Source organism: Anolis carolinensis, unplaced genomic scaffold (assembly GCF_035594765.1).
Source record: "Anolis carolinensis isolate JA03-04 unplaced genomic scaffold, rAnoCar3.1.pri scaffold_13, whole genome shotgun sequence".
Classification (NCBI taxonomy): Eukaryota; Metazoa; Chordata; class Lepidosauria; order Squamata; family Dactyloidae; genus Anolis; species Anolis carolinensis.
In genome coordinates, this window is record NW_026943824.1 from 16,404,767 (window position 1) to 16,432,344 (window position 27,578).

Sequence of the window (27,578 nt, forward strand, 5' to 3'; positions counted from 1 at the left end):
TAAGGCTTCCCCGTCTGCACAGGGTTCCATACTTCGCACTTTAACAACACAACCGTCCAATGCTAAGGCTTCCCAGTCTGCGCAGGGTTCTATACTTTGCACTTTAACAACACAACCGTCCAATGCTAAGGCTTCCCCATCTGCGCAGGGTTCCATACTTTGCACTTTAACAACACAACCGTTCAATGCTAAGGCTTCCCCATCTGCGCAGGGTTCTATACTTTGCACTTTAACAACACAACAGTTCAATGCTAAGGCTTCCCCATCTGCGCAGGGTTCTATACTTTGCACTTTAACAACACAACCGTCCAATGCTAAGGCTTCATCTGCGCAGGGTTCCATACTTTGCACTTTAACAACACAACCGTTCAATGCTAAGGCTTCCCTATCTGCGAAGGGTTCCATACTTTGCACTTTAACAACACAACCGTTCAATGCTAAGGCTTCCCCATCTGCGCAGGGTTCTATACTTTGCACTTTAACAACACAACCGTCCAATGCTAAGGCTTCATCTGCGCAGGGTTCCATACTTTGCACTTTAACAACACAACCGTTCAATGCTAAGGCTTCCCTATCTGCGAAGGGTTCCATACTTTGCACTTTAACAACACAACCGTTCAATGCTAAGGCTTCCCCATCTGCGCAGGGTTCTATACTTTGCACTTTAACAACACAACCGTCCAATGCTAAGGCTTCCCCATCTGCGCAGGGTTCCATACTTTGCACTTTAACAACACAACCGTCCAATGCTAAGGCTTCCCCATCTGCGCAGGGTTCCATACTTTGCACTTTAACAACACAACCGTTCAATGCTAAGGCTTCCCTATCTGTGAAGGGTTCTATACTTTGCACTTTAAAAACACAACCGTTCAATGCTAAGGCTTCCCTGTCTGCGCAGGGTTCCATACTTTGCACTTTAACAACACAACCGTTCAGTGCTAAGGCTTCCCACCAAATGGAGCTGTAGAGGAGAGTCTACTAAACAAACCAGTACCTGTCGCATACCAGGACTGCCATCTGTTGAGGAGTTACCAAGGTGGAGGCATTACTTTTCATTCAACCCTCGTATACTCTCCTGACGTTTCACCCACATATCTATGGCAGGCATCCTCAGAGGTGAGACTACTTCTGGAACATGCCCATACAGCACGGAAAACACACAACAACCCTGTTATTATATTGTTTATTTGTTATGTGTTTTTAATTTTTTAACTTGAATTCTCTGTTTATGCTGGGCTTGGTCCTCAGGTAAGCCACCCCGAGGCCCTTCAGGGAGATGGAGGCGGGTTATAAGACTACAGTTATTATTGTTGTTGTTGTTGTTATTATTATTGCACCCTTACCTTGCTCCATAGACATAAAAGCAGTAGATGTGGAAGGTCAGGAGCGCAATGATGTCCGAGAGAATGGAAAGGGCCACAGTGAGGCCAAGGCAGGCGGACAAGCCGACGTACCACAGGATCATCTCCACAAAGGGGGACATCAGGTGGATATAGCCTGAAAAACAATAAAAGGAAAGACGAGCACTTAAAAGAACATTTCCACAGAGATTGTCGAGGGGGGGGGGGATATATCAAGCTTCCAATATCAAGCTTCTAGCTGACACAAATGGCTTCTCCAAGGTAGTCTAAGGCACCTACACTCTGCAGGTAGTCTCCAAAGTAGTCTCCAAGGCATTTACACTCTGTAGAATTAATGCAGTTTGACACCACTATGAATGCTGTGGCCAAATGCCATGGAATCATGGGATCTGCAGTTTTATTTATTTATTTACTACATTTATATCCCGACTTTCTCACCCCGAAGGGGACTCAGAGCAGCTTACAAATTATGCTATTATTAGCATAGCACAATACTAGCATTAAATTACTATATTGTACTATATCAATATACTATAATATTATTAGTAATATTACATGTAATATATCATATATAATTAATATTATTATATTATTATTAGTACTGTATTACAGTAGAGTCTCACTTATTCAAGCTAAACGGGCCGGCAGAAGCTTGGATAAGCGAATATCTTGGATAATAAGGAGGGATTAAGGAAAAGCTTATTAAACATCAAATTAGGTAATGATTTTACAAATTAAGCTCCAAAACATCATGTTATAAAACAAATTTGACAGAAAAAGTAGTTCAATACACAGTAATGTTATGTTATAATAGCTGTATTTACGAATTTAGCACCAAAATATTATGATATATTGAAAACATTGACTACAAAAATGGCTTGGATTATCCAGAGGCTTGGATAAGCGAAGCTTGGATAAGTGAGACTCTACTGTATATCGTATTACAATATACATATAATATTGATAATATTATATACAAGGGGGCCCTGGTGGCACAGTGTGTTAAAGCACTGAGCTGCTGAACTTGTGGACCAAAAGGTCCCAGGTTCAAATCCCAGGAGCGGAGTGAGCGCCCGCTATCAGCTCCAGCTCCTGCCAACCTAGAGGTTGGAAAACATGCAAATGTGAGTAGATCAATAGGTACCGCTCCGGTGGGAAGGTAACGGCGATCCATGCAGTCATGCTGGACACACAACCTTGGAGGTGTCTAAGGACAACGCCAGCTCTTGGGCTTAGAAATGGAGATGAGCACCAACCCCGAGTCGGTCACGACTGGACTTAACGTCAGGGAAAGCCTTTACCTTTTGCTATATATATACAATATATTATATTATTATATATCATTCTAAATTATATTGCGTATAATTTAGTTATGTCTTCAGGGCCCAAAGGAAAGTTTTCTAAGGGATGAACCCAACCCAGAAGCTATTAATTGAACAGCTTTGGTTGAAATCGCATGTTCTACCATCAGCCCTGGGCTTCTTTCTGCTGAGGCAGCATCACTGGCAAAATATTAAAAACAGCAATAGCTAATTATATGCTCTCTTACATAGGGAGGATTTCCCCCCACAATAAAATATTTTTCCTTGTGTGTGTGTGTGTGTTTTTTTTTTTTTATACTTGGTTTTATAGGACTGTTTGGGTTTTGGCGGGCTGTTTTTGCCATGGAGAGTTTCCATTTCATGGTGCTGCCCACAGGAAGCCTAATGGAGAGAGCTCACCCCATATTGAGGTCGTGATTGTTGCTTTTCTTGGCAGGATTGCTCCCAGATAGGAGGGGGCCCTGGGCAAATGCCCCCCTCAAGGAACGGATTTCACCAGCAAGAACCTATTTGCATGTGTGTGTAAAGGTAAAGATAAAGGTTTTCCCCTGATGTTAAGTCCATTTGTGTCCGGCTCTGTGGGTTGGTGCTCATCTCCATTTCTAAGACGAAGAGCCGGCGTTGTCCGTAGACACCTCCAAGGTCATGTGGCCATAGGCATGGTGGTATGGAGCATTGCTACCTTCTCGCCGGAGCAGTACCTATTGATCTACTCACACTCTGGGGGTTGGTACTCATCTCCATTTCTAAGACAAAGAGGCGGCATTGTCCGTAGACACCTCCAAGATCATGTGGCCGGCATGACTGCATGGAGTGCCGTTATCTTCTCGCTGGAACAGTATTTATTTATTTATTTATTTATTTACAGCATTTATATTCCGCCCTTCTCACCCCGAAGGGGACTCAGGGCGGATCACATTACACATATTAGGCAAACATTCAATGCCTTTTTAACACAGGACAAAGACAAACAACAACATAGCTCCGAGCGGGCCTCGAACTTATGACCTCCTGGTCAGTAATTCATTGCAGTTAATTGCACTGGCTTGCTCTCCCGTCTGCGCCACAGCCCCCGGGCAGTACGTATTGATCTACTCACACCTGCATGTTTTCTAACTGCTAGGTTGGCAGAAGCTGGGGCTAACAGCAGTTGCTCACTCCGCTCCCCGGATTCAAACCTGCGATCTTTTGGTCTGCAAGTTCAGCAGCTCAGTGCTTTAACACACTGCACCACCGGGGCTCCAAATAATAATAATAATAATAATAATAATAATAATTCTTTCAGTCTGCAAGTTCAGTAGCTCAGCACTTTAATATGCTGCACCACCGAGGGCTCCCTAGCTCCCAGTAAGCATGCCCAATTAATGAAGAAGGTTGCAATTGTTCTTACTAGGTACAGTTGGGTCTCGCTTATCCAACGTAAACAGGCTGGCAGAACGTTGGATAAGCGAATATGTTGGATAATAAGGAGGGATTAAGGAAATGCCAATTAAACATCAAATTAGGTTATGATTTTACAAATTAAGCACCAAAACCTCATGTCTAATAACAGATTTGACAGAAAAAGTAGTTCAATACGCAGTAATGCTATGTAGTAAGTACTGTATTTACGAATTTAGCACCAAAATATCAGGATGTATTGAAAACACTGACTACAAAAATGCCTTGGATAATCCAGAACGTTGGATAAGCGAATGTTGGATAAGTGGGACTCTACTGTATTATATTTAATATATAATAATTAATATTATTATATTGTATTATTATTAGTATACTATTATCAATATTGTATGCAAGGTAAAGGTAAAAGTTTCCCCTGACGTTAAATCCAGTCGTGTCCGATTCTGGGGGTTGGTGCTCATCTCCATTTCTAAGCCAAAGAGCCGGCATTGTCCATAGACACCTCTAAGGTCATGTGGCCGGCATGACTGCATGGAGCACCGTTACCTTCCCGCAAAAGCGTCACCTATTGATCTACTCACATTTGCATGTTTTTGAACTGCTAGGTTGGCAGAAGCTGGGGCTAACAGCGGGTGCTCACTCCGCTCCCCGGATTCGAACCTGCAACCTTTCGGTCTGCAAGTTCAGTAGCTCAGCACTTTAATATGCTGCGCCACCGAGGGCTCCCTAGCTCCCAATAAGCATGCCCAATTAATGAAGAAGGTTGCAATTGTTCTTACTAGGTATTATATTGTTTTAAAATGTTGGAATTTTAAACATGTTTGTTAATTGTTATTGTATTGGTTCTTGTATGTTGTATTATGTATACGTATTGAATGTTTTTATGATGTGTAAACCACTCCGAGTCCTTATCAGAGATAGAACGGTATATAAATAAAGTCTTGTTGTTGTTGTAACCTCGACTCTTGGAGCATGGCAGGTTGGCTTCCTCCCTCCTAGAAACAAATGATTAAAAAAATCACAGTTTAAACAGCTGCACTTACTAATCCAGAGGTGAATGTGATAGAGGAAGAATCGGCCCAGGACTTGGTCCAAAGCTCTGTTCATTTTTAAGCCAGCCGGTGCGCCCATTAGCCACTGCAGGAGGCTTTGTAGCTGCTGGGCAACATGCTGCATTAAAGGAAGAAAGGAAGAGGATGGTCAATTGAAAATTGTTCCCTTGTGCATGCCAAACACCACCCACAAAATGCAAGGGTCAGCTGAATAGTTTTATTCGTTTTTCCCCTACGAAAAGGGGAAAAAAAATTCATTAGCTCTGGAAATGGCAAATGTGCTTGAATTTTTGCAAGCTTTATCCTTCCACGAATGTGTACTCTATAGCACTGTCTACTGCTATACAATGCTATACGTTCAAATAAATTGGATTTATAGCTGGTGATAAACCAGCAACAATTCAGTCGCCTTTGGTCTTGGGGAGAGGGCAAATCACTTCTGGTGTGAGAGAATTGGTTGTCTGCAAGGATGTTGCCCAGGGGATGTTGCCGGATGTTTTGTTTAAAATAATCTTTATTAACTTTTAGTTATTAACAGATGTTAAAAGAAAAGAAGCAAAAAAGAACTGTCCATGGGGGTTGTGAATAGATGGGGTAGGTATGGGTAGGATAGGTATACTGGGGGGGGGGGGGAAGAGGGTGCGGGTATGGATGAGGTCAGTGTGCGGGGGGAGGCATTTGATGATGTGTACTTCCAGGACTGCTCCGGGGTCATTTTGCATTCTACCTTTCTTTTCTTCTTATCCGCTGTCTTCAATTGTCTCTTCTCTGGTTCCGGTCCGGTACTTCTTCCTAAGGTTAATTCTTCCTCATGCATTATAAGATTTTCTTTCTATTTAAAAAACTTTCTACTTTATTCCAATCCGTTTCCTTTCTTGGTCTTCCTTGTTGTTTGGCCAATAGATAGGTCAATCTGTCCATATTCTTGATTTCCGCTACCTTTATTAGCCATTCTTCTATTGTAGGACCTTTGCTCTGTCTCCAATATCTAGCAAACACTATCCTGGCTGCAGTCGAAAGGAATGTTAAGATCTTTTCATCATTCGAACCTGCTTGGATTCTTGATATATTTAATAAGAATATTTCTGGCAGTTTGGGTAGCTTCTTGCCTAATATTTTTTGGGTGTATTCGTGAATCTTTATCCAGAATTCCTTTGCAATTCTGCAAGTCCACCACATATGATGGTATGTTCCTTCTGTCTCTCCACATTTCCAGCATTTTGTACTATTGTTTTTATTTATTGAGCCTAATTTATTAGGGGTAAAGTGCCACCTATAAAGCATCTTCCACCAGTTTTCCTTCATACTATAAGCGTACGTGAATTTGATCTTCCTATTCCAACAGTCTTCCCATTCTGCCATTAAAATGCTCCTTCCAATATTTTTAGCCCACTTAGTCATGCAGTTTTTCACTATTTCAGTTTCAGTATTCCACTCGTTTAGATATTTATAAATTTTTGAGAGAGTTCTATTGTCTGAGATCCATACTTTGTCCCACTTATTCTCCTTGTCCATGAAGCCGTGACTTTTATCCTTATTAAAGAATTCTTTTAATTGCCAATATTGCAACCACGTAATATTACTGTACTTATCTTTTATTTCTTGTTGTGATAATAGCTCATGTTCTTGTCTCTCTTTCTTTATTATTTCTCCATATCTAGGCCAGTCTGTCCACCCGAGAAGTCTTCTCTGGGATGCTTCTAGGGGGGAAAGCCATCTGTTGCCCGGATGTTTTGATGTATTGACCATCCTTGTGGGAGGCTTCTCTCATGTCCCTGCATGGAGCTGGAGCTGACAGAGGGAGCTCATCCGCGCTCTCCCCGGGTTGGATTCGAACCTGGCAGCCTTCAGGTCAGCAAGCCAACCTTCAAGTCACAAGGCTGTAACCCACTGCACCATGAAGGCCAATAATAATAATAATAATAATAATAATAATAATAATAATAATAATAATAACCCTAACATATGAAATCCAGCATATCTATCTTGTTTGCTGTGTCATAATAATAATAATAATAATAATAATAATAATAATAATAATAAGCTGATGACCCAAAATGCAGACTGTGCAAGGAAACCGATCATCTCCTCAGCTGCTGTAAGAAAATTGCACAGACAGACTACAAACAGAGGCACAACTATGTGGCCCAAATGATTCATTGGAACTTATGCCTCAAGTACCACCTCCCAGCAGCAAAGAACTGGTGGGATCACAAACCTGCAAAAGTATTGGAAAATGAGCACACAAAGATACTGTGGGACTTCCGAATCCAGAATGACAAAGTTCTGGAACACAACACACCAGACATCACAGTTGTGGAAAAGAAAAAGGTTTGGATCATTGATGTTGCCATCCCAGGTGACAGTCGCATTGATGGAAAACAACAGGAAAAACTCAGCCGCTCTCAGGACCTCAAGACTGAACTTCAAAGACTCTGGCAGAAACCAGTGCAGGTGGTCCCGGTGGTGATGGGCACATTGGGTGCCGTGCCAAAAGATCTCAGCCGGCATTTGGAAACAATAGACATTGACAAAATTACGATCTGGCAACTGCAAAAGGCCACCCTACTGGGATCTGCGCGCATCATCCGAAAATACATCACACAGTCCTAGACACTTGGGAAGTGTTCGACTTGGGATTTTGTGATACGAAATCCAGCATATCTATCTTGTTTGCTGTGTCATAATATAATAATAATAATAATAATAATAATAATAATAATAATAATAATAATAATGCAGTTTGAACTCCATTAGCTCTGCAGGGAGAGAGGGTCAGTAACCCAACCTCCAACTCATAAGGATTTAACCCACTGCGCCATCAGGGACTCCTATGTAATATTACTAATAATATTGCAATATAGTGATATAGTACAATATAATAATATATAATGATTATATTGTGCTATGCTAATAATATCATATATTGTATGTAGATATAACTTGTAAGCCGCCCTGAGTCCCCTTCGGGGTGAGAAGGGCGTGATATAAATACAGTAGAGTCTCACTTATCCAACACTCGCTTATCCAACGTTCTGGATTATCCAACGCATTTTTGTAGTCAATGTTTTCAATACATCGTGATATTTTCGTGCTAAATTTGTAAATGCAGTAATTACTACATAGCATTACTGCCTATTGAACTACTTTTTCTGTCAAATTTGTTGTATAACATGATGTTTTTGGTGCTTAATTTGTAAAATCATAACCTAATTTGATGTTTAATAGACTTCACCTTAATCTCTCCTTATTATCTAACATATTCTGGGCCCGGGCTGTGGCGCAGGCTGGAGAGCAAGCCAGCTGCAACCAGCTGCAATGAATCACTCTGACCAGGAGGTCATGAGTTCGAGGCCCGCTCGGAGCCTATGTTTGTCATGTCTTTGTTCTATGTTAAAAGGCATTGAATGTTTGCCTATATGTGTAATGTGATCCGCCCTGAGTCCCCTTCGGGGTGAGAAAGGCGGAATATAAATGCTCTAAATCCCCTGATTTTAGTCCCCTGATTTTAATATTGCATGATTTATGATTTTTAATGTTTGTTTTTATTGGTGTTGATGTTTTTATCGGGATTTGCGATTGGTTTTTTGATTGTTGTATTGGGCATGGCCCCATGTGAGCCGCCCCGAGTCCCTTCGGGGAGATGGGGCGAGGTATAAAAATAAAGCTATTATATTATTATTATTATAATAAATAAATAAATAATAAATAAATATTTGCTTATCCAACGTTCTGCCGGCCCGTTTATGTTGGATAAATGAGACTCTACTGTACATACATAAATAAATAATACTCTAACATTAGTTGGGAATGAGTGTTGAGGTTGACAAATGCCTTAGCTGCTGTGGAAAAGCCATGTACCGAATAGGATTGGATGCAAAGAGAAAATCTCAAGGAAGAAAAAGGTGGATAAAGACCAAGAAACCTGAGCAGACTGAACTTCACGTTCAAAAATGAACGGATGAAATATTGGGCTGCAACTCCCTAATGCCTCAGATTTATGAACGGAGTTTTCTATGTGTTTCTCTGCCATATTGCTTTTAGCCTGCAAGACTGAGCCATGGAGCACTTTTGCGCATCTTCTTGCATTTCGCTGCCAGCTGAGGCCTGGCTGTGATCCAGGGCCTTTCTGTACCACTGTGGACTTCCTCCCTTGCTATACAGAGGGAAGTGCAGGATGCTTCAGAAATAGACTTCATTTAATATTTACAATGTGAGAGCTGTACAACAGCGATCGATTCTTTCACCGAACTTAAAAAAAAGAGAGAACTCTTCTTAGAGGAAAGTTCATTTTCTGCCATGGTAGCGGTTTGAAACCCTTGGCAGCTACAGCTTTGCATGCTAGTCTGCTGGAATGTAAGAATATAGGCAAAATATAGCTTGACACAACTTCCTCGAACTAATGCCCTCCAGGTGCTTTGGATTTTGGCTCCTAGCGTTTAATATAGTCCAATAGTGTACATTTCTCAGAAAATCTGGCTCCTGTCTTCATGGGATCTAGAGCACAATGGGAATTCTGCTTCACCCTTGACAAGCTTCGACTGGGCAATATGGTTTATGATTCTAAGGCAGAGTTCCCAGCCTAGCTGGAATGCTAAACAAGTGTTCAAAAAGTTACATTTTTGGGACTGCAACTCCCAGGACTCCTCAATAATATTTCTAAGCACTATGATAAATAATAATAATAATAATAATAATAATAATAATAATAATAATAATAATAATACAGTAGAGTCTCACTTATCCAAGCTAAACGGGCCGGCAGAAGCTTGGATAAGCGAATATCTTGGATAAAAAGGAGGGATTAAGGAAAAGCCTATTAAACATCAAATTAGGTTATGATTTTACAAATTAAGCACCAAAACATCATGTTATACAACAAATTGGACAGGAAATGCACTTCAATACGCAGTAATGTTATGTTGTAATTACTGTATTTACGAATTTAGCAGCACAATATCACGATATATTGAAAACATTGACTACAAAAATGGCTTGGATTATCCAGAGGCTTGGATAAGCGAGGCTTGGATAAGTGAGACTCTACTGTAATAATAATAATACTTTATACCCCGCCTTATCTCCCCGAGGGGACTCAGGGCGGTTTATGAGACTTTCTTGCAGAACCAAACCTGCCAAAAACCACTTTGCTTGACCTTAGGTGCCTCTCCACATTTCGACCATAATAGTAATTATAGTAATAGTAGTGTAATAATAATAATAATACTGCTTTGGACAAATAATAATAATAATAATAATAATAATTCTCAAAATTTCAAAAAATCAGAAAAATTCTCAAAAGCAAGCTCAATGGAGGCAACACCATCAAGGCCATAAATACTTGGGCCATACCTATCATAAGATATACTGCTGGCATCATAAACTGGACATGGGCGGAACTGGACAATTTGGACAGAAAAACAAGAAAACCCATGACCATTCATCATTCACTGCACCCTCGCAGTGATGTGGACCGGCTATATCTGCCTAGAAGATCAGGGGGCAGAGGACTCTTACAAGTCAAACAAGCAGTCAAAGAAGAAGAACATGCCCTGGCAGAACATGTAAAGCAAAGTGAAGAACCTGCTTTGACTGAAGTCAAAAATCAGAAACTCCTCAAAACACAGCAAATAAAGAGTCAGTATAAGAAAACCGCACTACAAACTAGAGCTGACAGCTGGAACAACAAAACATTGCATGGAAAGTTCATTGACAAAATGGAAGGAAAAGCTGATAAGGAGAAGACCTGGCTCTGGCTCACAAATGGGACCCTGAAGAAGGAGACAGAAGGCCTGATCTTTGCAGCCCAGGAGCAAGACATCAGGACAAAGGCAATTCAGGCCAAGATCGAAAAATCAGCTGATGACCCAAAATGCAGACTGTGCAAGGAAACCGACGAAACCATTGATCATATCCTCAGCTGCTGTAAGAAAATCGCACAGACAGACTACTGACAGAGGCACAACTATGTGGGCCAAATGATTCCTTGGAACGTATGCCTCAAGTACCACCTCCCAGCAGCAAAGAACTGGTGGGATCACAAACCTGCAAAAGTATTGGAGAATGAGCACGCAAAGATACTGTGGGACTTCTGAATCCAGACTGACAAAGTTCTGGAACACAACACACCAGACATCACAGTTGTGGAAAAGAAAAAGGTTCATTGATGTCGCCATCCCAGGTGACAGTCGCATTGACGAAAAACAACAGGAAAAACTCAGCCGCTCTCAGGACCTCAAGATTGAACTTCAAAGACTCTGGCAGAAACCAGTGCAGGTGGTCCCGGTAGTGATTGGCACACTGGGTTCCGTGCCAAAAGATCTCAGCCGGCATTTGGAAACAATAGACATTGACAAAATTACGATTTGCCAACTGCAAAAGGCCACCCTACTGGGATCTGCATGCATCATCTGAAAATACATCACACAGTCCTAGACACTTGGGAAGTGTTCGACTTGTGATTTTGTGATACGAAATCCAGCATGTCTATCATGTTTGCTGTGTCATACAATGTTGTTGTGTCAATAATAATAATAATAACAATAATAATACTGCTCTGGGCAAATAGTAATAATGATGATGATGCAATGCTCTGGAACAGCAATAATAATTATAATAATTATAGCTCTAGAATAGCTATTATTATTGACACAAAGACAAAGACAAAGTATGCCACAGCAAACGAGATATATATGCTGGATTATTATTATTATGTTCTATTTCTACTGAGGTTTCTAAGCATACTGTTCCTGCGGAAGTCTCTACATTAAAAGTCTAATGCAGTGGTTCTCAACCTGTGGATCCTCAGGTGTTTTGGCCTACAACTTCCAGAAATCCTAACCAGTTTACCAGGTTGAGAACCATTGGTCTAATGGCTTCTGACCTTTTAAAATGGAATCAGAGCCCCTAAACAAGCCCATACCTGATCATGTGGTCTGCAGTCCCTCCCACAATAAAGAGTTAAGGAAAACTGCAAACCAATACACACATATACAATACAGTAAGCAACCTGAATGATACAAATGACTAGTGGAGGATTGAGATGGTTGCTATTTCCAGCAGGGATGATGGAACAGGACTCTAAAATATGTGCAAGGCAACAGGTTGGAAGAGAATGAGTTCCAATTTTATATGTAAATAAGGCTCAAGCCAAAAACTTACATCAGCCATTGGAACAAGGTCATTGGCAAGATGTCCAATACGATTTTTCTGATACAGCCATGACATTAGCAGTATCCCCAGAGCCACATCAATGAGGATAGAAAGAAAAATGTTTGCTTTTCTGAAATCAGAACAGAAATATATCAAGTTACCAAAGGAAGGTTATTAAAATGGAGACAGGGTTTCTTTTTCTGAAGTAGCTTTGGACAACAAATCCCATGAGTTTTATCTAGCAAGGCTAACTGTGATTTTACATCCAAAATATACAGTAGAGTTTCACTTATCCAACGTTTTGGATTATCCAATGCATTTTTGTAGACAATGTTTTCAATACATCATGATATTTTGGTGCTAAATTCGTAAATGCAGTAATCACTACATAGCATTACTGCATATTGAACTACTTTTTCCGTCAAATTTGTTGTATAACATGATGTTTTGGTGCTTAATTTGTAAAATCATAACCTAATTTGATGTTTAATAGGCTTTTCCTTAATCCCTCCTTATTATCCAAGATATTTGCTTATCCAACATTCTGCCGGCCCGTTTATGTTGGATAAGTGAGACTCTACTGCAGGGGTCCCCAAACTAAGGCCCAGGGGCCGGATGCGGCCCATCAAAGCTATTTATCCGGCCCCCACGGCACAAGGGCAGAAGGGGGTTGGGCTAAATGACCCAAGAGGTCTCTTCTTCTCTTACAACCCTTATTATTATTATTATTATTAATAATAATAATAATAATATTGAGGCTGGGTAGACATCTGTCAGGGATGCTTTGGTTGTGGTTTTCGTGCACAGAGGCAGAAGGGGGTTGGACTAAATGGCCCAAGGGGTTTCTTCCAACCCTCATTATTATTATTATTATTATTATTATTATTATTATTAATAATAATATTGAGGCTGGATGGCCATCTGTCAGGGGTTCTTTGCTTGTGCTTTTGGTGCGCAGAGGCAGAAGGGGGTTGGACTAAATGGCCCAAGAGGTCTCTTCCAACCCTCTTTATTATTATTATTATTATTATTATTATTAATAATAATAATAATAATAACATTGAGGCTGGATGGCCATCTGTCAGGGATGCTTTGGTTGTGCTTTTGGTGCACAGAGGCAGAAGGGGGTTGGACTAAATGGCCCAAGGGGTCTCTTCCAACCCTCTTTATTATTATTGTTGTTGTTGTTGTTGTTGTTATTATTATTATTATTATTATTATTATTATTATTATTATTATTATTTATTGCTTGGTGGCCAACTATAGTCCGGCCCTCCAATGGTCTGAAGGATTGTGAACTGGCCCCCTGTTTTAAAAGTTTGGGGACCCCTGCTCTACTGTATGGATAAGCCTATTCTAAGGGATAGGAAAGGGAAGCCAACATAGAAAGTTCATTATTAGGTATCCTTATGTGGGGTTGTATGTTGAGATCTGGAAAGTTTTGTCCTCTTTGGTTTATTAAAAATCTGTTCCTGCATCCAGAACTCTTTTATGGTGTTTAGTCAACCATGCCATCACCCCCTCATTGACTTAAAAGTTTCAAAACTCTGCACTGACCAAAAAAAATCGACTCAAAAGAGAGATACATATAGAGGATAAACAATGGCATGACAAGATCCTGAATCACGGGGGCACCTGAGGTCACTGCGGCAAAGGAGAGAGCAGAGGCAGGAACGTACAGATATGTCAAATGGCTGTGCCAGTTTGGGTTGCCAGGACTGTTTCCTGGGCAACCCTCTCCCTTTGAAGGAGACAGAATTTAAAGTTGTGTGGGTGGCAAAAGAGGGGCAAAAGCACAATATGAGTTTTTGAGGTGCAGCAGCACAGAACATGAACACCATGGAACACAGCACGTTCTCTTTCGCAGAGAAAAACACACAATGTGCCAGTGCATTTTCAGCAACATGTTAATAGTTCTTCATACTACATCACTTTGGAAAAACACTGCTTTGAGTCCCACCCATGGGAGAAAAAAATCAATAATAATAATAATAACAACAACAACACAACATAAATCTGACAGTACAGTAGAGTCTCACTTATCCAAGCCTCACTTATCCAAGCTTCTGGATAATCCAAGCCATTTTTGTAGTCAATGTTTTCAATATATCATGATATTTTGGTGCTAAATTCGTAAATACAGTAATTACAACATAACATTTCTGCATATTGAACTACTTTTTCTGTCAAATTTGTTGTATAACATGATGTTTTGGTGCTCAATTTATAAAATCATAACCTAATTTGATGTTTAATGGGCTTTTCCTTAATCCCTCATTATCCAAGATATTCACTTATCCAAGCTTCTGCCGGCCCGTTTAGCTTGGATAAGTGAGACTCTACTGTACTTCTGTGCTACAGTTAATCAAAATCCAATTTTGTTTGATGCCCAATTGTATTTACTTACTGGCCTTTTACTAATCAGCCTATATAAAGAGAACATAGTCAAAACTAAGACAATACATGTGTGCTTCTTTGCACAAATAACCCACCAAAAGGTAGTAAAGGTAAAGGTTTTCCCTTGACATTAAGTCTAGTTGTGTCCAACTCTGGGGGTTGATGCTCATCTCCATTTCTAAGCCAAAGAGCCGGCGGTGTCTGTAGACACCGCCTAGGTAACATGGCCAGCATGACTGCATGGAGCACCGTTACCTTTCCGCTGGACCAGTACCTATTGATCTACTCACATTTGCATATTTTTGAACAGCTAGGTTGGCAGAAGCTGGGACTAATAGCGGGAGCTCACTCCGCTCCCTGGATTCGAACCGCCAACCTTTCAGTTAGCAACTTCAGCAGCTCAGCGGTTTAATCCGCTGCGCCACTGGGGCCTCCACTAGGAAATGCTAAATGCCATGGGCATCAACTCTTAGACCAGGGGTCCCCAAACTTTTTATAACGCAGACCGTTGGAGGGCCGGACTATAGTTTTACAAAAACTGTGAACAAATTCCTATGCACACTGCACATATCTTATTTTGAAGTAAACAAACAAAACGGGAACAAATACAGCCTCAATGTTAATCATCATCATCATCATCATCATCATATCATCACCATTATCATAATAAAAATAATAAAGAGGGTTGAAAGAGACCCCTTGGGCCATTTAGTCCAACCCCCTTCTGCCTTTGTGCTCCAAAAGCACAAGCAAAGCACCCCTGACAGATGGCCTCCCAGCTTAAATATTATTATTATTATTATTATTAATAATAATAATAATAATAAATCACACAGTCCTAAATGCTTGGGAAGTGTTCGACTTGTGATTTTGTGATATGAAATCTAGAATATATATCTTGTTTGCTGTGTTATACTGTGTCTTTGTCTCAATAATAACAATAATAATAATAATAATAATAATAATAATAATAATACATCACACAGTCCTAAATGCTTGGGAAGTGTTCGACTTGTGATTTTGTGAAATGAAATCCCGCAAATCTATCTTGTTTGCTGTGTTATACTGTGTCTTTGTGTCAATAATAATAATAATAATAATAATACATCACACAGTCCTAAACGTTTAGGAAGTGTTCGACTTGTGATTTTGTGAAATGAAATACAGCATATTTATCTTGTTTGCTGTGTTATACTGTGTCTTTGTGTCAATAATAATAATAATTATTATTATTTATCCGCCACCGCGGGGGCCGGATAAATGGCTTCGATGGGCCGCATGTGGCCCCCAGGCCTTAGTTTGGGGACCCTTGTCTTAGACACTGGCCAGTATGACCAATAGACATACATGTTTAGACATACAAGGCATACCTAACACAGTTGACATAAAAAACTACCCAGACAGAGCAACAGAAACAGATTCTCACAGATTCCCCACCTCATCAGCTGGGTCTGATTTGGAGCTTTTCTGCTACTGCTGATGATTTGGAGGTGCTGCAGCCGGTGCCCCAGTTGCTCGCATGTTGAAAGTTTGCTCCAGATGAAAGATAGTGGCCAGATGGTCAAGGCTCTAAGTAAAGCACAAATGAAAACAAACATAAGTTTCCTGTGTTTTCCTCAAAGCTCAAGCCACTCTTGCAATCCAAAACTACAACTGCAGCATTAGTTAAAGGCAGGAACTGACTGAAGTGTTTCGTCTGTTGAACACACAATCTCCCCTTGGTTAATTGTATTCCTCACCCAATTTTCACCCCCACTAGAGTCCAAATAGTTTTGAGGGGACAATCCAGACTTTTAAAATTTATTTTATTTTTATTTATTACAACATTTATATCCCGCCCTTCTCACCCGAGAGGGGACTCAGGGCGGCTTACAATAAGCACACGTATAAAAATTTTACAACACACTATAAATCAATATAAGAATTATAACTAACGTCAACATTCATAAAAAGATTCTAAAATCTCTCTATATAAAAGGGTAAAGGAATCCCGGCACCGGATAAAACAAAACTAAACGCCCCACAACCTCAAAAATTGACAGCACAACCTCTCATCCACGCCTCTACGTTCATACAACAAAAAGAAAATAATAATAATAATAATAATAATAATAATAATAATAATTTTATTTTTGTACCCCGCCACCATCTCCCTAGAGGGACTCGGGAAAAATAAATAAATAAGAAAAATAAAGTCCTAACCACAGCAACGCGTGGCCGGGCACAGCTAGTACATTCTAAAATGGGCATGTTCAAATTCAAAGGGTTTTCTTAAACTAATTATTAGTTTTCTTAAAATACATCAATATATCAGTACTTTCCATACACTTTTATTTCACACTTAATTCATTGCCTCGACTATATATGTACGCATATCTTGTATGTTGTTATATTTACCTCTGTGCCCCCTCCTCCACCCCAAGCCACTTCAATTTACATTCTCTTTCCAAAATACCATTTCTTCTTGTGGAGGTAATTTCCCATCTACAGTAGAGTCTCACTTATCCAACACTCGCTTATCCAACATTCTGGATTATCCAACGCATTTTTGTAATCAATGTTTTCAATACATCGTGATATTTTGGTGCTAAATTCGTAAATACAGTAATTACTACATAGCATTACTGTGTATTGAACTACTTTTTCTGCCAAATTTGTTGTATAACCTGATGCTTTGGTGCTTAATTTGTAAAATCATAACCTAATTTGATGTTTAATAGACTTTTCCTTAATGCCTCCTTATTATCCAACATATTCGCTTATCCAACATTCTGCCGGCCCGTTTATGTTGGATAAGTGAGACTCTACTGTACCTTTATTTTATGTTGTTATCCCCTGGAATTTCCTTACTCAAACTTTATACATCAGTTAATTTTCTCTTTTTGCAAGTATTCGATCATAGGTTTCCAATCTGTTTTGTTTTCTGGAGCTCTATCCTGTGCTAGTTTTTGTGTTAATATATCCATATTCATCACATCCATTATTTTAATGAGCCATTTCTCATCAAGAATTATTGATGGGCAATCCTTACAACCTTTTGAGTTACATTTCACAGAAGGTTTGCTGAGCTAAAATCCAATCCTCTGATCCCATCATAGTTTGCTCCACCTGAGAATAACCAAGAAACGCATAACAGCCAAAAGTCACACAGTGTGAATCATTATTTTGGCTCTCCAGAGTCATTTCACAATTGGCTGCAACCTATTGCCACCTCAGAGTAAAATGAGCACAGTGCTGATCACTTGGCCTGTCTATGAACAACATCTGAAGTGACAGAGGGGGAAAAATGCCACTTACGGATGCGCTAAAAGGCTCAATTGGTGGATGGGCAGAGAGAATCACCCTGGGCTAACTGCACATTTGGATAGTTAGACACTTAAGTTTGGAATTATTGTCTTTTGTTTTCTTTTCTGCCTATTATAACCAGCGAGACCTTATTTTATGAAAAGAGAATCCAAAGAATCAAGATGCCATGAAGGCAGAATTTTAGCTGTGCTTTAATCCAATAGCTAGAGGTGCAATTTTTAATAGATTAGTTTCTCCAACCAGTCAATCCAAGTCCTTTTGATACAGTAGTAGCACCACCTCTAATTAAAAGATGTTTCTTCAAATAACATTTTCATTTGTAGAACCATAACAAACTGTAAGAAGTCAATACTTTCTTGCTACAGGAAAAGGAATCAATGTATCAATATTTTTGATTAATAAATCCAAGGTTCTTGTTTGGTTATATTCTTCAAAATTAAGAGGGAATCTTGAACAGTGTTAATGCTGGCAGGACTGCTGACCAAAAGGTCAGCGGTTCAAATCCAGGGAGTGGGGTGAGCTTCCGTCTGTCAGCTCTAGCTTCCCATGCGGGGACATGAGAGAAGCCTCCTACAGGATGGTAAAACATCAAACATCCAGGCAATCCCCTGGGCAACGTCCTTGCAGAAGGCCAATTCTCAGCGGTTTGAATCTGAGGAGCAGAGTGAGCTCCCATCTGTCAGCTCCAGCTTCCCATGCAGGAACATGAGAGAAGCCTCCTACAGGATGGTAAAACATCAAACATCCAGGCAATCCCCTGGGCAACATCCTTGCAGAAGGCCAATTCTCAGCGGTTTGAATCTGGGGAGCAGGGTGAGCTCCCATCTGTCAGCTCCAGCTTCCTATGCAGGGACATGAGAGAAGCCTCCTACAGGATGGTAAAACATCAAACATCCAGGCAATTCCCTGGGCAACGTCCTTGCAGAAGGCCAATTCTCAGCGGTTTGAATCAGGGGAGCAGGGTGAGCTCCCATCTGTCAGCTCCAGCTTCCTATGCAGGGACATGAGAGAAGCCTCCTACAGGATGGTAAAACATCAAACATCCAGGCAATTCCCTGGGCAACGTCCTTGCAGAAGGCCAATTCTCAGCGGTTTGAATCTGGGGAGCGGGGTGAGCTCCCATCTGTCAGTTCCAGCTTCCCATGCGGGGACATGAGAGAAGCCTCCTACAGGACGGTAAAACATCAAACATCCAGGCAATCCCCTGGGCAATGTCCCTGCAGGCCAATTCTCAGCGGTTTGAATCTGGGGAGCAGGGTGAGCTCCCATCTGTCAGCTCCAGCTTCCCATGCAGGGACATGAGAGAAGCCTCCCACAGGACGGTAAAGCATCAAACATCTGGGTATTCCCTGGGCAACATCCTTGCAGATGGCCAATTCTCTCACACACCAAAAGCAACTTGAAGTTTAGTTTATCAAGTCGCTCTTGACATGATTTTTTTCCCCTGAGGAACTGTTTGTTTTGAAACACATCTTCTTGAAAACATACAGTAGAATCTCACTTATCCAACATAAACGGGCTGGCAGAATGTTGGATAAGCGAATATGTTGGATAATAAGGAGGGATTAAGGAAAAGCCTATTAAACATCAAATTAGGTTATGATTTTACAAATTAAGTGCCAAAACATCATGTTAGACAACAAATTTGACAGAAAAAGTAGTTCAATATGCAGTAATGCTATGTAGCAATTACTGTATTTACGAATTTAGCACCAAAATACCATGATGTATTGAAAATATTGACTACAAAAATGCATTGGATAATCCAGAACGTTGGATAAGCGAGTGTTGGATAAGTGAGACTCTACTGTATCTCTGTACGTTCAGAGCTGATTACTTGTTATGGTGCAAAATTATAGCAAAACTTAACCTTAAAAAAAACACACACACACACACACAAATATTATATTACCAATACTAGCCAGAAGATGGTGGTCCAGAGCAACTCAGTAGACGAAAGAGGCTGGCTGTTCCAATAATTTAATATATGAAAATGTAAAAAACTTCCCTATATCCATGTCACTATCTATATCTTATGCTGCTGTATGAAAAACCTGCCATAGATATTTATTTACCTTTCTAAAGTTCAAAGTCAGTGCCAATGTTTAGCCCTTTAATTTCACAAGCAGAATTTAAATTTTTCTTTCCACTGAAATCTTCCAGTAGTTGTGGAATATAGAAATTGACCTTCTATGAACCAGGTTATTCGACTTCCCATCTCTTTAGTATTGTCTGCTCTGGTTAGTAAAAACTCTCCAGGAACTCAATTAGAGAAAGGGGTTCCTTACCTCCCAAAATCCCATCAAGGATACACAATGAGTTTGAGATTTTTGGGCTATGCTCAGCAATCTAGTTCCTGGTTAATGCTCCACTGTGCTTCTACAAACCGTTTTGAATTAGACATGTTGTAAATTGGGGTTGTTGTATGTCTTTCAGGTTGTGTGGCCATGTTCCAGAAGTATTCTCTCCTGACGTTTCGCCCACATCTATGGCAGGCATCCTCAGAGGTTGTGAGGTATGGATAAACTAAGTAAGGAAAGGAAAGAATCTGGCTACCAGTATTAAAAAACTCTAAAATCAAAACAGTAGATGGGAACCAACACTCTGAGGGCAGCTAATGACTGAACAAAGGATGCCCCCAGGCAAGAGACAAAAACCTTTCCAATGCTAATTAGGGTGATTAACTGAAACATTAATGCTGACTTCCCAGTGACAAAGGACTCTTGCCACACCCTGGACTCTACACAGATATATATTCTTTCCTTTCCTTACTTAGTTTATCCATACCTCACAACCTCTGAGGATGCCTGCCATAGATGTGGGTGAAACGTCAGGAGAGAATACTTCTGGAACATGGCCACACAGCCCGAAAGACATACAACAACCCTGTGATCCCGGCTGTAAAGAAGTGTGTGTTTTTGTTTAATTTATGGATGACATGTTTGTTTGATTTTGTTTTAGAAGTCATGTTTGGCTATGTTTAAAATGGGTAAGTATTAGAGTTAACAATATGTGGGGGAAGGTAACCAGCTCAGCATTCTGAGGCAGGTTACCATAGCAATGGGGGCGGAGCCAAATGTTTGAAGAGAAAAGGAGGGAATGTTTTAAAAACCAGTTTAGTCTGTGATCTGAGAGTCACAGGAGATAGACTGGTTCCAGGTTTAGGGAAACCAGGGAAGTTCAAATCTGAGTCTGTGATTTTTAGTCACAGGGGAAGGACACTGGTTCCAGATTAGGGAAACCAGGAAAGCAGACCTCTAATAGTGCCAGACTAAGCAAGTTGGGTGACTTGTTTAGGGTTATGTGTAGAGGCTGAGAAGTAAGGGGAAGTAATCCCAGTAGATCCAAGAGATCAGTTAATAGTTTTGATTGAAGAGGAGAAAATATTTTGGAAGTTGGAACAGTTATTTAAGTGCCTTAAAGAAGTTAAGCCCACTCAGCCCAGGGGACTGGCAGAGTTAGGCCTCACTTAGGCCTCTTCCACACTGCCTATAAAATACAGATTATTTGATTTGAACTGGATTATATGGCAGTGTAGACTCAAGGCCCTTCCACACAGCTATATTACCCATTTATAATGGACTTAATGTCAGGGGAAAACCTTTATCCTTTACCTTAACTACCACCAATTCCTAAATACTTTATTTCCCATACCACCATACTTCGCCACAGCAACGCGTGGCTGGGCACAGCTAGTAATATATATATATATATATATATATATATATATAATTAAAATCATCATCCAGACATCTTCACAAATTGGTGGCAGCGGTGGGATCAAAAGGATTCCTCCCTGCCTCAGTTCTTCACACCAGCCATGAAAGCCTTCGACAACACATGTTGTAAATTGTTCCTGGAGATCCATTTGCCTGCAAAGGATGCAGTTTGACACAACACTTCCATTCCTTCACAGGCATTTAAACAACATGATGAAAGCTAAAATAGTTACACATCCAACAGAAAGTAGGAAAAAGCTAAGCATAATCTTCCATGACAAATGTAGCTCACTCGAAACCTGTTGATGGACTCGGTTTCCCATAGCCCAAGGCTACACTTGCTGCGGCTTGGTCACAAATGCTTTTAGCAACTCGCATCCAAATGGAATTAATCAAGCTGCTCTTTGCCAGCTTGGAAACAAAACTTCCAATCCTCACGTTCTGACAGCGCAGCATAATCTCAGCCTATGGCCTACTCCGGCTCTAGTGCTGAGCTTTACAAGCACAGGCTTTTAAACTTCACATCCTTTCAAAATGAAACTTAGGAGCAAGCATTTTGTCAGCACTAGCAGTGAGATAACTCCACATCAACGGTGTTTTTTAATGCAAAAAACTGGCCCTTTTATGCAAAAAGCGCTGGCCATTCGTGAGAAGATGGAAGCTGAGAGCTGACACATTATTGCCATTAACAAAATCCAAACTTAAAATTTACTATGGACAAGACACTTGTTTTATTTACCCCTGTCCTCGTTCAAACCTTACCTTAGGATATTACTAATTTTAACCTTTTTACTCTGTATTTGTACACTTATCTATCTATCTGCCCATTTTATAATAGCCCCATTCTTGAGATGTTGCCAATGTTATATTGCACTTTATTGTCCATTTCAACTGTGAAATTACCTTCCCCATTTTGGCACATTCTGCACTTTGCCTGGGTTCTATGAATTAGTCTCCTGTTTTAATACTGTATGCTCATGTCGATTTTAACGATTGTTTTTACTGATATTGATGTTTTTATTGGGATAATTGTTTTATTGCTGTGTTATTGATTTGATTGTTTTATCGGGCAAGGCCCCATGTAAGCCGCCCCGAGTCCCTTCGGGGAGATGGGGCGGGGTATAAAAATAAAGTTATTATTAGTATTATTATTATTATTATTATCTAGGAGCGGGTTATTAGGCCGCAGGTCGGGATGTTTTGTATCTTTACATGGTTTTATTGTATGTATGTGTAAGTGTGTACGTATTGTATGTTTTACATGTTTTGATGTGGTCAAAAGTGACTAATCAATAAAGAATTGTATTATAGTATTATAGCCACAGAAACGATAAAGAGCCAGATTCTTAAGAAAGGCCAATCCGAATCCCATCAGGAATAACAGGTGAATATATGCTGTTAAAACCCATCCTCTCATTCAAAATTGGCCTTATTTACTGCATGAAAGATTAAAATATATTGCAAGTGAACAACTATACTGGGCATATAGGTCTCTAGCAAACGCAGATACAAAAGTACAGAGTCCCATTAATAGTAAACATTCCAGTTTATCCATCACTAGGATTATACCATTTTATTTATTTTGCTATTGTGAAAAATATTTATTTTGTTGCTGAACACATGAAATTGGCTTTTCTCCACTTCTCCGTCATGGGGCAGCCTTCGATAGCAACAAAACATTGTTGGGAGGGCTTCCAAGCTCTCCAAGAGAATTTTAGCAGGGCAGGGAGGTTATAATGGTTTGCTTTACATTGGTTTTAATAATTGTCATGTTATGTGGTTTTATAACTATGTTATTATATTGTGTTTTAAAATTATTGACTGTTTTTCTTATGTAAGCCGCAGAGTCCCTTCGGGGAGATGGAGGCGGGGTACAAGAATAAAGTTATTGTTATTATTATTTATTATTATGATGTATTTTCAGATGATGCACGCAGATCCCAGTAGGGTGGCCTTTTGCAGTTATTATTATTGTTATTATTTTATTATGACACAGCAAACAAGATAGACATGCTGGATTTCGTATCATAAAATCGCAAGTCGAACACTTCCCAAGTGTCTAGGACTGTGTGATGTATTTTCAGATGATGCGTGCAGATCCCAGTAGGGTGGCCTTTTGCAGTTGGCAAATCGTAATTTTGTCAAGTGATGTATTTTCAGATGATGCGTGCAGATCCCAGTAGGGGTTGTTGTTGTGGTTGTTATTATTATTATTATTATTATTATTATTATTATAAACTCAGGAAGAAGTAGCATTAAGTATATCTTGGCTGCCATATCACATGGTTAGACATGAAAACTCCTAAAATATGGTTCAAGGTCTCACATACAGTTTTTAGCATGTTGTATTCAGTATCAACATTATCATTAATAATGATGATTTTTAGGCTGTCTATGACAATAGCTCTATTGCACAAAGTTGCACCAGGCATGTCACTAGGCAGAGCTTTGCCCACTTTTATAAGAAATGGCCCTCACATCATGCAACCTGAACATGGATTTTTTTTTACATTTATCATGCAAGAGCCCACATAGTAAAGAGCATAGTTGCACAATCAAACCATCTTCTGTTCTCAGCATTATTAGATGTCATTAAATTATTTAAGCCATCATTCTTTCTTTCGTTCTCATCCAGTGTAAAGCAATTTAACTGACAATTGTTAGGATTTTGTTAGGGGAAACTCCCAAAAATACAGCAGAGCATCCAAAACACAAACAGGATACTTATAGTTGAGCAATCAGCTCACAGCAAGCAGAGTGTGAAGTGCCATGTGGCTGTAAAGAGTTTAGATTAGGGGGCTTACAGTTACAAAAGGTTTATTTACAAAAATAATAACTACATTTCTTAATAGTACAGAACTGAGTCTAGGTCCATCTCTCTAGAGTTCAAAGAGAGGGAAAAATCTCCAAGCACTACATCTCTTCTGAGACACTAGCAAATACACACAGCATACACTCAGATGTAAAAGTAGAAGTCAAAGACAAAAGCCATGCACCTGCAAAGTATCCATTCTACATATCCAATCAGAATGAGAGCAGAAACAGAAAGGAGAGAAAAAATAGATACATTCCAACTGTCATTAAGAACTGCAGACTAGAACAGTGTGGGGTTGAATGCCAACAATAATGACCTTTTCCTGAGATCAAGCACCATATTCCAATAAATATTGCTTCCTTAGTCCAAGGAAACCCATATTTCCTTAGCTCTTCTTTAAAATATTTGGCAGCTTTCTCTCCAATGCCAGGAACATCGTGGCATGTACTTGATGAGGAAAAACTTTCTGGAAAGTAGAAAGCTTGAAAATCATTCTGCCGAACCACATCATTCAGGAAACTAAACTTTGCATATCAAAATATCATTTGATTTTAATCGTATGTTTTAATTTTTCATTTGTGCGTTTTCGGTATTTGATGTTTTTGTATGTATACTCTTTTGCATTTGTAAGCCCCCCTGAGTCCCTGCGGGGTGATAGAGGCGGGGTACAAGAATAAAATAATAATAATAATAATAATAATAATAATAATGACAAAATATTATTATATTTTGGAAGGAAAAAGCTGATAAGGAGAAGACCTGGCTCTGGCTCACAAATGGGACCCTGAAGAAGGAGACAGAAGGCCTGATCCTTGCAGCCCAGGAGCAAGACATCAGAACAAAGGCAATTCAGGCCAAGATCGAAAAATCAGCTGATGACCAAAAATGCAGACTCTGCAAGGAAACCGACGAAACCATGGATCATATCCTCAGCTGCTGTAAGAAAATCGCACAGACAGACTACAAACAGAGGCACAACCATGTGGCCCAAATGATTCATTGGAACTTATGCCTCAAGTACCACCTCCCAGCAGCAAAGAACTGGTGGGATCACAAACCTGCAAAAGTATTGGAAAATGAGCACGCAAAGATACTGTGGGACTTCTGAATCCAGACTGACAAAGTTCTGGAACACAACACACCAGACATCACAGTTGTGGAAAAGAACAAGGTTTGGATCATTGATGTCGCCATCCCAGGTGACAGTCGCATTGACGAAAAACAACAGGAAAAACTCAGCCGCTATCAGGACCTCAAGATTGAACTTCAAAGACTCTGGCAGAAACCAGTGCAGGTGGTCCCGGTGGTGATCGGCACATTGGGTGCCATGCCAAAAGATCTCAGCCGGCATTTGGAAACAATAGGCATTGACAAAATTACGATCTGCCAACTGCAAAAGGCCACCCTACTGGGATCTGCACGCATCATCCGAAAATACATCACACAGTCCTAGACACTTGGGAAGTGTTCGACTTGTGATTTTGTGATACGAAATCCAGCATATCTATCTTGTTTGCTGTGTCATAATAAAATAAAATAATAATAATTATTATTATATCATAAATTCATAATGCTAATAACGTGTAGAACAATTAATTGTTCTACACATGTAGAAGTAGCCCGCTGTACTGATTCTGATCTGCATTTGCCTCTTACCCATCACATATTACAATGCAGTCTGAGCCCTGCCACAAACACAATGGAGGACCTTCTTATAGAAACACCAGAGACACTCCAAGTGGCCAGCTATTAAGGACATTTAGTATAATGCCAAGTTTTTTTTAAACTTTGTGTTTTTAAATACAACTGCACCCTTGGTTCACTTCTGATACGATAAATAAATCACATGAAGCAGACCCCGGACTACATGACATACCTGCTTTTACAAATTCCAGAGACAAGTGAAAGGAGGAATGTTATCAGCATACATGTGGGTACAGAAGCCTGCTTTAACAGTTCCACAATAATACTAGCTTCTACGCCTTCTGACTGCCAGTGGGTAAGCTTGATGGGCCCCTCATCGTATTGATCTCTCATGAACAGTAACTTGCTCTTTGCCACTGTGTCAAACACAACAGTTAATCTGGAAGAATCTACTGTCTTCTGATCATTCGAAGCAATTGACCACTGAGGAGGGTGAAGCTGTGAAAGCATCACTTTGCGCTGGTCATAATAAATCAAGACAATTTCATCTTCTTCATTTCTATCGGACAGTTTCTGAGTGGCCACACAGCTCCAAAACTTGCTGTCTTTCTCCTTGCTGAGCTGGACCCAAGGATCATGAGAGAAGATTGCACCGAGGTCTTCCAGGAACCTTTCCAAACTCTCTTCTTTGGGTTGCTTACTGTTAGTCCAGGAACCCAACACAGTCATATTGACCTGTGTCATATGTTGCAATTTGAAGAGATACTGCTTCACTTGACCAGGAATGAAAGGGAAGTGGATGACAGCCAAGATGACGGCGGAATTCTGTTCCGAAATCCATCGCCCGACCAGGAGGCCACTTTCAGCTGAGGAGCAGCAGAAAGGGAAGAAAATCTTAAGCACCATGACACAGCAGTCTGAAAACTATAAAACCTAGAGATAAAACAAACACAAAAATTATATTAAGAGACTTATTGGTTGATAAAGGTGCTTGACATACGTAACATGGACAGGCTGACTTTCTTACTAGCAAACAATAAAGGAGGACCAATCAAAGAAACAAATTGGGACAGAATGATGGAAAACCTAAAACGGATGAGAGAAAGAAGCAAAAATAGATGATAAAGGAAAAGGAAAGATAAAATATAAAGAGAAAGAAAGATAACCTCAATAGAAAGGAAAAGGAAATAAGAAGAAAAGGAGTTAGAATTTAAGGAGAAATTAGGGAAGAAAGAAAAAATTACCTTGAAGAAACTGCCGAGAAGTCATTTTTATATTCACTTTTTTAAATCTTTTTTTTTTTACATTTCCTTCCTTTCTTTTCTTAACCTTTTCTCTCCTTTTCTTTTTCACCCAATTTGGGGTTTTGCTTTTTATTATTCTGTTAAAACTAATAAAGATTTTTTTTT

At 39.9% G+C, this 27,578-nt stretch overlaps 1 protein-coding gene across 2 annotated transcripts in view; it reads right to left on the reverse strand.

Annotated features, from left to right (window-relative positions):
- Window positions 1-27,578, reverse strand: part of pigq (phosphatidylinositol glycan anchor biosynthesis class Q) — a 50,735-nt gene that overhangs the window by 12,575 nt on the left and 10,582 nt on the right. For both annotated transcript variants that reach the window (XM_062964176.1, XM_062964177.1), the window contains exons 2-6: window positions 26,402-27,102; window positions 16,123-16,254; window positions 12,298-12,418; window positions 5,128-5,254; window positions 1,344-1,497 (exon numbers count right to left, since the gene is read on the reverse strand). In XM_062964176.1, the coding sequence (XP_062820246.1) occupies window positions 1,344-1,497; window positions 5,128-5,254; window positions 12,298-12,418; window positions 16,123-16,254; window positions 26,402-27,075 (1,208 nt within the window). In that variant the 5' untranslated portion in view covers window positions 27,076-27,102. The remainder of the gene's footprint in view (window positions 1-1,343; window positions 1,498-5,127; window positions 5,255-12,297; window positions 12,419-16,122; window positions 16,255-26,401; window positions 27,103-27,578) is intronic.